General features: G+C 39.8%; 1 protein-coding gene across 1 annotated transcript in view; it reads left to right on the plus strand.

Annotated features, from left to right (window-relative positions):
• The window catches only part of NUP133 (nucleoporin 133), a 67,532-nt gene that overhangs the window by 22,696 nt on the left and 31,000 nt on the right, over positions 1-13,836 (plus strand). Inside the window, exons 11-16 of the mRNA XM_074948827.1 lie at positions 1,672-1,829; positions 2,606-2,697; positions 6,024-6,187; positions 7,768-7,862; positions 7,957-8,181; positions 9,311-9,433. Coding sequence (XP_074804928.1) covers positions 1,672-1,829; positions 2,606-2,697; positions 6,024-6,187; positions 7,768-7,862; positions 7,957-8,181; positions 9,311-9,433 — 857 coding nt within the window. The remainder of the gene's footprint in view (positions 1-1,671; positions 1,830-2,605; positions 2,698-6,023; positions 6,188-7,767; positions 7,863-7,956; positions 8,182-9,310; positions 9,434-13,836) is intronic.

Raw genomic sequence — 13,836 nt, forward strand, 5'->3', positions numbered from 1 at the left:
GGTGTTTATGTGACCATCGCTTATTAGCACCGTAGTGTCCAGGAAGTGGATCTCTTGTGTTGACTGGACCAGGCTGAGGTTGATGGTGGGATGGAAATTGTTGAAATCATGGTGGAATTCCTCAAGGGCTTCTTTTCCATGGGTCCAGATGATGAAGATGTCATCAATGTACTGCAAGTAGAGTAGGGCATTAGGGGACGAGAGCTGAGGAAACGTTGTTCTAAGGCATAAAAATGTTGGCATACTGTGGGGCCAAGCAGGTTCCCATAGCAGTGCCGCTGATTTGAAGGTATACATTGTTCCCAAATGTGAAATAGTTGTGGGTAAGGACAAAGTCCAGCCACCAGGTTAGCCGTGACATTATCGGGGATAGTGTTCCTGACAGCTTGTAGTCCATCTTTGTGTGGAATGTTGGTGTAGAGGGCTTCTACAGCCATAGTGGCTAGGATGGTGTTATCAGGAAGATCACCGATGGATTGTAGTTTCCTCAGGAAGTCAGTGGTGTCTCGAGGATAGCTGGGAGTGCTGGTAGCATAGGGCCTGAGGAGGGAGTCTACATAGCCAGACAATCCTGCTGTCAGGGTGCCAGTGCCTGAGATGATGGGGCGTCCAGGATATCCAGGTTTATGGATCTTGGGTAACAGATAGAATACCCCTGGTCGGGGTTCCGGGGTTGTGTCTGTGCAGATTTGTTCTTGTGCTTTTTCAGGGAGTTTCTTGAGCAAATGGTGTAGTTTCTTTTGGTAACCCTCAGTGGGATCAGAGGGTAATGGCTTGTAGAAAGTGGTGTTGGAGAGCTCCCTAGCAGCCTCTTGTTCATATTCCGACCTATTCATGATGACGACAGCACCTCCTTTGTCAGCCTTTTTGATTATGATGTCAGAGTTGTTGCTGAGGCAGTGGATGGCATTGTGTTTTGCACGGTTGAGGTTATGGGGCTTTTCCACAATTTCAGCCCGTGTATGTCGGTGGAAGCACTCTGTGTAGAAGTCCAGTCTGTGGTTTCAACCTTCAGGAGGAGTCCACCCAAAATTCTTCTTTTTGTAGTCTCAGTAGGAAGGTCTCTGTGGGTTAGTATGTTGTTCCAAGGTGTGTTGGAAATATTCCTTGAGTCGGAGATGTCGAAAATAGGATTCTAGGTCACCACAGAACTGTATCATGTTCGTGGGGGTGGAGGAGCAGAAGGCAGAAATTCACCATTTATACTTGTTTAAACCTGCAAGTGACCCCTGTTGCAGAGGAAGGCTTCTCTGCAAACCAAATAAGTCTCTCTCTCCACCTGGAAATTTCATTCCACTTCTCACCAAAGATTTGAGTGGAGCACTGTAGTGAGGTCTGCTATTAGTATTTTATAGTACAGTTCTTTTACTAGGATAGTATGGTGTATAACATAAAATAAAGGTGGACTGACTTTAATATGTGAGACTATTTTATAAATCTGTGCTTTAGATTTTTTCTAAAATTAGGTTTGTTTGCTTAGTTATTACCTCATATCATTTGGTAATCTGCAGTGGGTCTTATGATTTGTTTGAATGATCAAGTCTGTTGTGAAGTACTGCTGTTAGCTGGTTCATGGGAAAACTTAGTAAATGTCTACGTGAAGATAAAGCTATGAATGCAGCATTATATGATCATTTTATTTATTAAATGTCTGTTTTTCCTTCCCGTTAGGAGATAGCATTTTAGGAGCAGGTTGCTACACCGGAGTTCCCATTTTTTTCACCAGAAGAAGTGGGCTTGTGGCCATCTTTTCTAGGGAAAATGTGTCTGTGCTTCCTGAAGACCTTGAGGATTCCCTGTCATCTTCTGTAGCTGGACCAAACAATGAGGTAATATTTAGTATGAAAATTCAGAATCTCATAACACAAAAAGAAAGTGTGCCTAGGGTTTACTCACATTTTCATTCACAGAAAATTTTAATTTTTTTATAGATCTAGCTGAAAACAAATTTTCAAAACCCAGAACAATTTTTAGAATATTTTGAAATTCCCAGTCAAATTGATATTTGTCAGCCAGCTCTACTCATTTGAATAATGTGCTATTTTAATTCTCCTTTTTTATCAAGTAACCAACTCTTTAGAATGGAAAAAAGTTTTTTTCACATGTCCATATTTAACTTTTATACAATATGCGTTTACTTAAAATCTCAGATTAGTTACCTTGTCAAGAATATTTTTCTAAAGTAGAATCTTTTGCTCAAAATTTTTTTAGAGAGGGATGGAAGCTGGGTTTTTAGAACTGGGCTGACCAGTTCGTTAGTTGGCTAATAACGAAGAATGAATTGGTCATTATCCCATGTATCTTACCCTCTTGGGTCAGTTGCTGTAGTAGTACCTCATAATGGAGGGATCTTATGACCATTACTTTGGCTAGATCAATATGTACAGCTTCTGAACTGTGATCCTGTTACGTTTGCCCCCAGTCTCTTTTTTGTTGTTGTTGTTGTGATCAGCAAGGACATCCCACAGGAACAAAAACTTTAGATGTTGGCATGTCTATTTTAATCTTAAACCATTGTTATTTTTAGAAGGATTACTGTCCTTCCATAATGAGGTTTATATTTGCCTATCTGTCCTTCGGTCAAAATTTTTATTTTACATTTCAGGGTTCTGCATTTGATGCTACCAGTAGAATGGAGATTATAGCACAAGAGGATAAAACTAAATTACTGAAAGCTGCTTTTCTGCAGTACTGCAGGTATGAGGAGTCACTATGTCGATATAGTAGAGAGGGCAAGTTTGTTTTTAATTAAGGGATTCTCTTGATAAAAATAAAATTCATGCTGATTAATTAAAAATCACCATGTACCCATGTTTAATATATTCCTTTTCTAGAGAAGTGTGTATACATCTTGGACACTGTTGAGTAAATTGTTGTTGACAATTTTTTTTTTGACTAGCTGTTTTATTTTCCCTGAAATGCTTTTCATATTGGTTGAATTTTTCTGGATTTTCAACACACACATCCTACGTCCCCCAAAAAACCAAATCAACCGAACAAACAAAAAACCCACAAGAAATTGGTTAAAATGTTGAGTTTGGTTTTCAAAAACATTTCAGTTTTTAGTTTTTTGTGGTTAAAAAAAAATCACAAGAGATTTTGTAAAAAGAACCAATTTTAAAAAAAAAATTATTGCATGAAATAATTGGCATTCTTGGACCAGCTAGACAGTGATCCATGTTAGAAAGGAGCAGACTTGTATAGTCATTTTTACAGTTATAACCTGCCAGAGCTGGTATTAATGATCTGACTGACACAAAGTAAAGCTATTTCAAGCTTAAAATTTTGTTTCTGTTCTGTCTGTAACTGGCATTGGTGAAGAAAGTTAGGGAAGAATGTAAATAAAATAGTCAGGATTTTTCCATTTAAATGGACAATTTTCAGTATTTAGAAGATATTTTTTATACAGTGCTTCTCAAAACATAGTCATTGCCCTGATGAATGTATGATCTAAATTGACAAAAACGAGAGGAGGAGATAAACACAGGAAAGGGTGGCGTGACCTAAGGGTGAAAACAGTAAGTAATCTATAAAACTAAGCCTCCTAGAATAATTGAGGTTGGAGAAAGGACTTGGAAGAGAGGAGGATGGAGGCATGGAAGAGAGAGTCAGAAAGAGGGTTCCAGGCATAAGAAAGACCTGCATATGAGAGACAGATATTTGTGTGGGAGAAGTGCATGAACGGGTCTGTCAGGCGGAGCAAAGAGATAAGAAATTGAGTTGTGGAGATCCTTAAAATGCAAGGAGGAGGACCTGAATGAATCTGGGAAGAGAGAAATCTTTGAGTTCCATTCTTAGTGTAGAAAGTTGCAACCATAGAGGTGAATGGGGGAATTGATTTGTGACAGCAGGTTGAGCAAGGGTATTAGTAAGAGAACAAGAGACAGAATGGAAGCTGTGATGAGGGAAACCGAGTGAAAGTGAGACATTATTTGGAGAAAGATGATATTGGATCAAATGGTACCAGATATGAGAAGGAATGGATAACCTGAGCCATGGTAGGTGACACCTAAACGAATACGTTGCCTCAGTTTTTAATAAGGATAATGAGGAATTTGGGAGTAGAGGCAAGGTGGATAATGGAAACAAGGATATGAAAGTAGAAATGACTACATCCGACATGAGAGTCAAACTCAAACAGCTTAATGGGACCAAATCAGGGACCCCAAATAATCTCCGTCCAAGAATATTAAAGGAACTGGCACATGAAATTGCAAACCCAGTGGCAAGGCTTTTTAGTGAATCCTTAAACTTGGTGGTTGTACCCTATGACTGGAGAATTGCTAATATAGTACCTATTTTTAAGAAAGTGGGGGAAAGGTGATCTGGGAAACTGCAGGTCTGTTAGTCTTACCTCAGTTGTATACAAGGTCTTGGAACAAATGTTGAAAGAGAAAGTAGTTAATTATATAGAGATAAATGGTATTTGTGATAAAATACAACATGGTTTTACGAAAGTAGAATTTTGCCAGACCAACCTGATCTCTTTCTTTGAGAAAATAACTGATTTTTTAGACAAAGGAAATGCAGTAGATCTAATCTACCTGGATATCAGTAAGACATTTGATACAGTTCCAAATGGTAAATTATTAAATTGGAGAAGATGGGATAAATATGAGAACTGAAAGGTGGATGAGTAACTGGTTCAAGGGGAGACTACAATGGGTCATATTGAAAGGTGAACTGTTAGCCTGGAGGGAGGTTACTAGTGGAATTCCTCAGGGATCGATCTTGGGACCAGTCTTATTTAACATTTTTTATTAATGACCTTGGCACAAAAAGTGGGAGTGGGTTAATAAAATTTGCCGATGACACAAAGATGGGAGGTATTGCCAACATGGAGGAGGACTGGAATATCATACAAGAAGATCTGGAGGACCTTGAAAACAAGAGTAATAGAAATGGGATGAAATTTAATAGTGCAAAGTAATGCACTTAGGAGCTAACAAGAATTTTTGCTATAAGCTGGGGGCATATCAGTTGGAAGCAACAGAGGAGGAGAAAGACTTGGGTGTATTGTTTGATCATAGGATGACTATGAGCTGCCAAATGGGATGCAGCCATGAAAAAGGCGAATGCAATCCTAGTATGCATCAGGGGAGGTATTTCCAGTAGAGAGAGGAAAATGTTATTGCCATTATACGAGGCACTAGTGAGACCCCATCTGGAATACTGTGTGAAATTCTGGTCTCCCATGTTTAAGAAAGACGAATTCGAACTGGAACAGGTGCAGAGAAGGGCTTCTAGGATAAGAGGAATGGAAACCCTACTTATGAGAGGAGACTCAAGGAGCTTGACTTGTTTAGCCTAACCAAATGAAGGCTGAGGGGAGATGTGATTGCTGTCTCTAAGTATATCAGAGGGGTAAATGCCAGGGAGGGAGAGGAGTTATTAAAGTTAAGTGTTGCTGTTGACACAAGAACAAATGGATATAAACTGGCCATTAACAAGTTTAGACCAAGATTGAAATTAGACCAAGATTTCTAACCATCATAAGAGTGAAATTCCGGAATAGCCTTCTAAGGGGAGCAGTGAGGGCAAAAAACCTAACTGGCTTCAGGATTGAGCTTGATAAATGTCTGGAGGAGATGGTATGATGAGATTGCCTACAATGTCATGTGGACCATCTGCAAATGATAGTAGCCCCCAATAGCAAGCCAAGAGGAGCATTTGGCACATACATTTTTTTTAATTAAAAAATTGTGTGGACTGCTCCTGTTAGCTTGGCTACTGGAAAGACATTCAGCATGCATAGCTAAACATCAGGGTTTTTTTGGTCAAAAGTGACTGTAAATTACTTACCCATCAGTAAAATAGATAATACCCCTTTGAAATAGGTAATTATACTGAGATGCTTTTTAAAAACTCAGGTTAAAGGTGGTCAGTACAAACAGTGTTAGCAATTATAACCTACAAATTTCATAAAAAGGTTAGTAGAAAACACTGCTAGTTGTGAGAATTTTTAACATTCTGGCCACTTCTGATTACACTTTGTTTTATGCAGCCTTTCTCGTTTATTTCAGAAAAGATGTAATCAGTGCACAGAGCATGGTGGTTGAGCTCTTTCCACCAAATGCAGACCTGGATTCTGATACTGAACTGGATAGAGCTGTAATTCAGATCAGTGTAGACTTAGTGGATGACTACCCTGCATCTGACCCACGATGGGCTGAATCTGTACCAGAAGGTAAGGCTTAATATTATTTGGGGTTTTATATGTGGGAAGTTGTGCACAGTTTTCTGTTAAAAAGTAAATCATAAGGTAAGCCCTATGCTCCATGAAGTGGAGGCAGTTTTTGGGACTTATGGATTGCTTAGTATTCAACAACTTGCATCGATTGCACCACTTGGACATTTCTTTCCCTACCCTCACTCCTTCTTCCCAAACTAATCACCAACAACCTCCCCACAATTTTTGCTATGCGCTCTCAAGTGTACTTTCATGGAGGTAAAGAGGCTTTTGCCTTTGACCACTGTGTTTCCGCCTAGCAACCGCTACTCTAAATAGCTCCTTTTCACTCCTTTTAGTGCTGATGTTTCTCTAGTAATGCTAAGAAGAGAGGATGGTAGCAGTTGCTGCAGGGGGGAGCTACATGCAAAGGCTAAGTGCTACTTTCTTACCTCCCCAACCCCTGCTGGAGGAATCTGGTGTAGGTGAAGCACTAAAGCAGGCCACCTTGTGATCAGACACTCCTTCCTGAGCAACTACCCATGAGAAGAGACCTTCCTTTATATCTCCAGGCAGCAGTTGCCCAGAGCTGAGCATGGACTTTGCTGGAAGTTTTATATGTAGCATGTATGGACAAATGATGCTTTTTTTGCTGTCATTGCTACCTGGCAATCTATAAGAAATTATGAAATATCAAATACTAAATCTTTAAGGATTCATAACATATTGAAAAATAGGCATTGTCTGTATTAATTTCCTGCTAATGCAAAAACTGGAGTTGATTAATCTATAAATACTTGAAAATAAAAATAAAATCCTGATAAGCCTACTCATGATGGAGACTGCAGACGCAACTGTTCTTGTGAGTTTCACATCTTAGCAGTCTTCTGATAATAGAGTATGTAGAAGTTATGAGAATTCTAAAGCAATAAAAAGGTACAGTGGAGCTCTACTGGGATGTCAAACACACAGATATACCCAAAGAAGCTTCCACTCCACTCACTTGTTCCTTAAAGTCTTTGCTACTTTGTGTCCCAAATATTACTAGGATCCTGGGATTCAAACCCTGAGGGAAAGGAGTGAGTTTGGGCCAACCATATTTAAAACAGCATTACATGGCTACATCTGGGGGTGAAGGAAAGGGAGCAATTTCCTTTTGCTTTGCTAAGCCCATATGTGCATGGAATGTACAATCTGTGCAGTGGTGGAGGTGCTTTAGGTCTTTTATAAACCCTTTAATCAGGATTCAGATAGTTATCTTCATTTTAATGTTGTCTATCTTCTGTATTTATATATTTGTTTTATTTATATTACAGAAACTTAGTTTTAGGTTGTGTTTTCAGTCTTTTAAGACCAAAACAAGGTGATCTGATTTAAAAAAAAAAAAAAAAAAAAAAGTCCAGTCTTTGTGTATTGGTTTTTGTTAGTATCAGATAAGTTCTTTTCAAGAGTTTGCTCTTGTTTGGTTTTTTTTGGTAATAATTAAAGACAGAAAAGCTGCAAAACGTAAGAGATCTTAAATTCCATCTTGCAATACCATGGACTTTATAAAAAGTGCTCTTAGCTAAAAATCTTGTCTTCTCACACACGCTTTTCAGAAGCAGCTGGTTTCAGCAATACATCCCTTATTCTCCTTCATCAGTTGGAGGATAAGACGAAAGCCCATTCCTTCTTCATTGACTTTCTTCATCAGGTACGGTCCTAAAATTCTGCTGGCATGAACACTTACATTTTTTATATTATATTAATCATTTTTTGCATATTGCTTAACATTTTTTTAATAAAAGGTTGGCTTATTTGAACGTCTGGGCAGTTTTCCAGTAAGAGGGATGCCAATGACAACTCGATTGTTGCTCTGTGAACATGCAGAAAAGTTATCAGCAGCCATTGTTCTCAAGAACCACCACTCCAGACTGCCAGACTTGGTGAACACTGCTATATTGATTGCTTTAAACAAAAGGGAATGTGATATTCCACAAAGTCTTACCCCTGCAGATGTTTTCTTTAGAGAGGTAAGATGAGGAAGTCTCCTTGATTAATTGGAACCATTTTCATGATGAATTGTTGTGTTGTAAAAACTGAAATACATTCATGTGTAATATAAGACTTTATTCTTCTAAAACAAATTTAACTTTCCGGAATTCTTCTGTTAAGACTTTATCGGTAGCATTTTCTCTCATTTTAAAACATGACTTTTTGCATGCATCTGCGACTAAAATATGAATCCTGACTGACATCCTATGGCTAGAGTAAAACTAATCTGATCTCCAACAAGTTCAGCTATAGGAAGGATGAAAAGACTGCCATGTTTTCCCTTCTCATCAGAGAATTGTATCCTAGGATTGCCATGTTACAGGAGAGCACTGAAGGACACTAATGCCTTCTAGCTAGGCCTCTTTCTCATAAAGATTTCTCATGTCCTCATCTCTTCATTCCCTTCTTGGAATGAGTTGTAACCACTCGGTGCCTTTCACTATAATATATTGCTCTCTCTGATGCAGTATGTCTAATCCAATTAATCAATTACATTTTTAAGGCAAACATTCCAGTTGTACTACATTCTATTTGTGTCCAGTTTACATTGATTTCCTCTTTCATCTTAACAATGTGCAATAAAATGTTTAGATTTAGTTTTAGATGAATTATGTACAGAGTATTAATAACTAGTGACTGACTGATTTCTCCCTAGGAGAAGTGAGAAGTGGTGTCAGCAGTGGAGAAAATAAATAAGTAATAGGAATTGTGATACCTGATTGAAACAATTTGTCTGTGTAGTCTATTATCCTTTTCCTGATAGTAGTCAGTACCACATGTTTCAGAGGAAGGCACAAGGAGCCCCATAATGGACAATCATGGGAAAAACCTGCACATATGGGGAGTTTCTTCCTAACCCAATTGTTTTGTGTCCAGAAGCGAGAGGGCCTATAACCGTTAAAAAAACCAAACCAAAACTCAGCTAAAATAACTGGATGTTTTCAATATCCATATAAATGTTAAATAATTTTTTGTATTACAGTAGGCTGTTTAATCAAGATCCTGTTAATATTTCTGTTTTCAAAGATAGGAATCATTTGGCTCTCACACATCACCTGATAATGGGTAGGCTTGTGTTCAGTACAAATATTTTTGTATGTTTTACAGGTGTCCCAGATAGATACGATCTTTGAATGCTTATTAGATCACGAGGAGCAAATCTTGAAGGATACACCAGTTGAATCCATTGAATGGGCCCAGATAGTTGTCGATGTGAATAACATCATAAAGGTATCAAATTACATTGATTAAGGGAAACACTCAAGAAAAAAACCCAAGACCAGAATTTAGCAAGTTGAGTCCAACCCTACTTTCTGAGTATTAGTAAGCAAGGGAAAGTTGTCGAGAATGCAGTATTGTTTTATAAAAACAGGAAAGAGAAATAAAACATAAGAATTATTTCTAAATATAAAATTATAGAAATGTAGGACTGTAAGGGACCTTGAGAAGTCATCGAGTCCAACCCACTGCTCTGAGGCAGGATCAAGTAAACGTAGACCACTGCTGATAAGTGTTTGTGCAACTTGTTTTTAAAACTTCCAATGATGGGGATTCCACAGACTCCCTTGGAAGCCTATTCCAGACCTTAACTACCCTTATAGTTGGAAAGTTTTTGCTAACATCTAACCTAAATCTCCCTTGCTGCAGATTAAGCCCATTACTTCTTGGCCTACCTTAAATGGACCTGGAGAACAATTGATCAGTCATTTATAACAGCCCTTAACATATTTGAAGACTATTATCAGGTGTCGTTCCCCCCCCCCCCCCATCTTTTCTCAAGATTAAACTTGCCCATTTTTAAAAATATTTCTTCATAGGTCAGGTTTTCTAAACCTTTTGTCATTTTTTGTTGATCTCCTCTGGCGTCTCTTAAATTTGTCCACATCTTCCCTGAAGAGGGGCGCCCAGAACTGGCCACAGTACTCCAGCTGAGGCCAGTGCTGAGCACCACGAAGGCTGGATAGAGCCGGACAGTTACCTTCCGTGTCACGTAGACAACATTCTGTTAATATACCTCAAATGAATCATAGAATATCAGGGTTGGAAGGGACCTCAGGAGGTCATCTAGTCCAACCCCCTGCTCAAAGCAGGACCAATCCCCAATCAAATCATCCCAGCCAAGGCTTTGTCAAGCCTGACCTTAAAAACTTTCAAGGAAGGAGATTCTACCACCTCCCTAGGTAACACATTCCAGTGTTTCACCACCCTCCTAGTGAAAAATTTTTTCCTAATATCCAACCTAAACCTCCCCCACTGCAACTTGAGACCATTACTCCTTGTCCTGTCCTCTTCTACCACTGAGAATAGTCTAGAACCATCCTCTCTGGAACCACCTCTCAGGTAGTTGAAAGCAGCTATCAAATCCCCCCTCATTCTTCTCTTCTGCAGACTAAACAATCCCAGTTCCCTCAGCCTCTCCTCATAAGTCATGTGTTCCAGACCCCTAATCGTTTTTGTTGCCCTTCACTGGACTCTCTCCACATCCTTCTTGTAGTGCGGGGCCCAAAACTGGACACAGTATTCCAGATGAGGCCTCACCAATGTCAAATAGAGGGGAACGATCACGTCCCTCGATCTGTTCGCTATGCCCCTACTTATACATCCCAAAATGCCATTGGCCTTCTTGGCAACAAGGGCACACTGCTGACTCATATCCAGCTTCTTGTCCACTGTCACCCCTAGGTCCTTTTCCGCAGAACTGCTGCCTAGCCGTTCGGTCCCTAGTCTGTAGCTGTGCATTGGGTTCTTCCGTCCTAAGTGCAGGACTCTGCACTTGTCCTTGTTGAACCTCATCAGATTTCTTTTGGCCCAATCCTCTAATTTGTCTAGGTCCCTCTGTATCCTCTCTCTGCCCTCCAACGTATCTACCACTCCTCCCAGTTTAGTATCATCCGCAAATTTGCTGAGAGCGCAATCCACACCATCCTCCAGATCATTTATGAAGATATTGAACATAACCGGCCCCAGGACCGACCCCTGGGGCACTCCACTTGACACCGGCTGCCAACTAGACATGGAGCCATTGATCACTACCCGTTGAGCCCGACAATCTAGCCAACTTTCTACCCACCTTATAGTACATTCATCCAGCCCATACTTCTTTAACTTGCTGACAAGAATACTGTGGGAGACCGTGTCAAAAGCTTTGCTAAAGTCAAGAAACAATACATCCACTGCTTTCCCTTCATCCACAGAATCAGTAATCTCATCATAGAAGGCCATTAGATTAGTCAGGCATGACCTTCCCTTGGTGAATCCATGCTGACTGTTCCTGATCACTTTCCTCTCGTGTAAGTGCTTCAGGATTGATTCCTTGAGGACCTGCTCCATGATTTTTCCAGGGACTGAGGTGAGGCTGACTGGCCTGTAGTTCCCAGGATCCTCCTTCTTCCCTTTTTTAAAGATGGGCACTACATTAGCCTTTTTCCAGTCATCTGGGACTTCCCCCGTTCGCCACGAGTTTTCAAAGATAATGGCCAATGGCTCTGCAATCACATCCGCCAATTCCTTTAGCACTCTCGGATGCAACTCGTCCGGCCGCATGGACTTGTGCACGTCCAGCTTTTCTAAATAGTCCCTAACCACCTCTTTCTCCACAGAGGGCTGGCCATCTACTCCCCATGTTGCGCTTCCCAGCGCAGCAGTCTGGGAGCTGTCCTTGTTAGTGAAGACAGAGGCAAAAAAAGCATTGAGCACATTAGCTTTTTCCACATCCTCTGTCACTAGGTTGCCTCCCTCATTCAGTAAGGGGCCCACACTTTCCTTGGCTTTCTTCTTGTTGCCAACATACCTGAAGAAACCCTTCTTGTTACTCTTGACATCTCTTGCTAGCTGCAGCTTCAGGTGCGATTTGGCCCTCCTGATTTCATTCCTACATGCCCGAGCAATATTTTTATACTCTTCCCTGGTCATATGTCCAACCTTCCACTTCTTGTAAGCTTCTTTTTTATGTTTAAGATCTGCTAGGATTTCACCATTAAGCCAAGCTGGTCGCCTGCCATATTTACTATTCTTTCGACTCATCGGGATGGTTTGTCCCTGTAACCTCAACAGGGATTCCTTGAAATACAGCCAGCTCTCCTGGACTCCCTTCCCCTTCATGTTAGTCCCCCAGGGGATCCTGGCCATCTGTTCCCTGAGGGAGTCGAAGTCTGCTTTCCTGAAGTCCAGGGTCCGTATCCTGCTGCTTACCTTTCTTCCCTGCGTCAGGATCCTGAACTCAACCAACTCATGGTCACTGCCTCCCAGATTCCCATCCACTTTTGCTTCCCCCACTAATTCTTCCCTGAGCCTTTTTTGCAACTGCATTACATTGTTGTCTTATACTGAATTTGTGATCCGCTGTTAACCCCCAGATCCTTTTCAGCAGTGCTATCCTCCTTACCAGTTATTATCCATTTTGTAATTGTGCATTTGATTTTTCTTTCCTAAGTGAAGTAATTGTATGTCAGTTTTCCCACGTGATTAATAAGAAAAAGGACTTGCAATGTTGAAAACAAAATCAATAAAGAAGGCATATCTGGACAGGAAACTTCAAGAAATACTATGACTTTGCAAATCTAATTTTACGTTTGTCCTTTATGTAGGCTACATAAATATCAAATGCCATGTGCAAGACTATCAAGGTAATAATAAACAATGTATAATGTAGGATTTTATTATATGGATATTACTAATAGAATCATGTAAACTTCTGGACCTGCTCAGTCTATAGTAGAAATTAATAAGCTGCAAGAGTTAAGAAAACAAAACAAACCCCAGTGTCATATATGGAACCCTTTTTAACAAGGCTTTTACTTCAGCCAGCCCAAATATTGGAAGGGCAGAGTGGAAGGATAGGGTAAAAAATACAGAAAACTGTAATTTGCATTTCTTGGCTGAACAAAAACCATGGAATATGTATTAGTTGTTTAATAACAAATGAGTACTACTGATATTAAAATAAGTGAAATTGGTAGAGTTAGATGGTTTCATGTATAGTACAGGAATCATTTGTGGTTGTGGATTCAGTCACAGGAAATCCTTGACTACTGCTCAATAAAGTAACATGGGTAGTTCTCATAGACAAGTTGGCCAAATAAAAGAACTAGCCATTAATTAATATGAAAGTGCACAAAACAAGTTTTAAGAAGGATCCGTTAGGTGCCTCATCTTCCTTTCAGTATCCAAGTACAGTGTTAAAAGGAAATACATAGGGAAATTCACAAACGGGGAAAAATAAAACTCACCAGTTGCCTGTCTCACTCCTTATGCATTCTGTAGTAGTTTATACAAATACAATAGTATCTCTCTCAACAAGAGGGACAAAACACTTACTGAATATGACCTTGTTAGTGGCAGTATCACAAAAAAGGGAAAATATCCAAAACAGCTTAATCCACATTTAATCCATCCCGCAATGCCAACACAAGGCATACTCAGTCTGACTACTTTACATAAAGTTAATGTCCATCATCTGTTTGACAATATGACTTTTCGTCTCCGCTTCTAGAAGTGTCATACTAGATAAAAGCGTTCTGAACTTTCTAGGCTGGCATGGATATATTCCAGAAATATAGGATCACATTCCAAGATATTGTCAGAACAGAGTAACACAACTGTAGCGAACCATATGTGATTTTGGCCTGTAGTGT

This window comes from Natator depressus, chromosome 3 (assembly GCF_965152275.1).
Source record: "Natator depressus isolate rNatDep1 chromosome 3, rNatDep2.hap1, whole genome shotgun sequence".
Classification (NCBI taxonomy): domain Eukaryota; kingdom Metazoa; phylum Chordata; order Testudines; family Cheloniidae; genus Natator; species Natator depressus.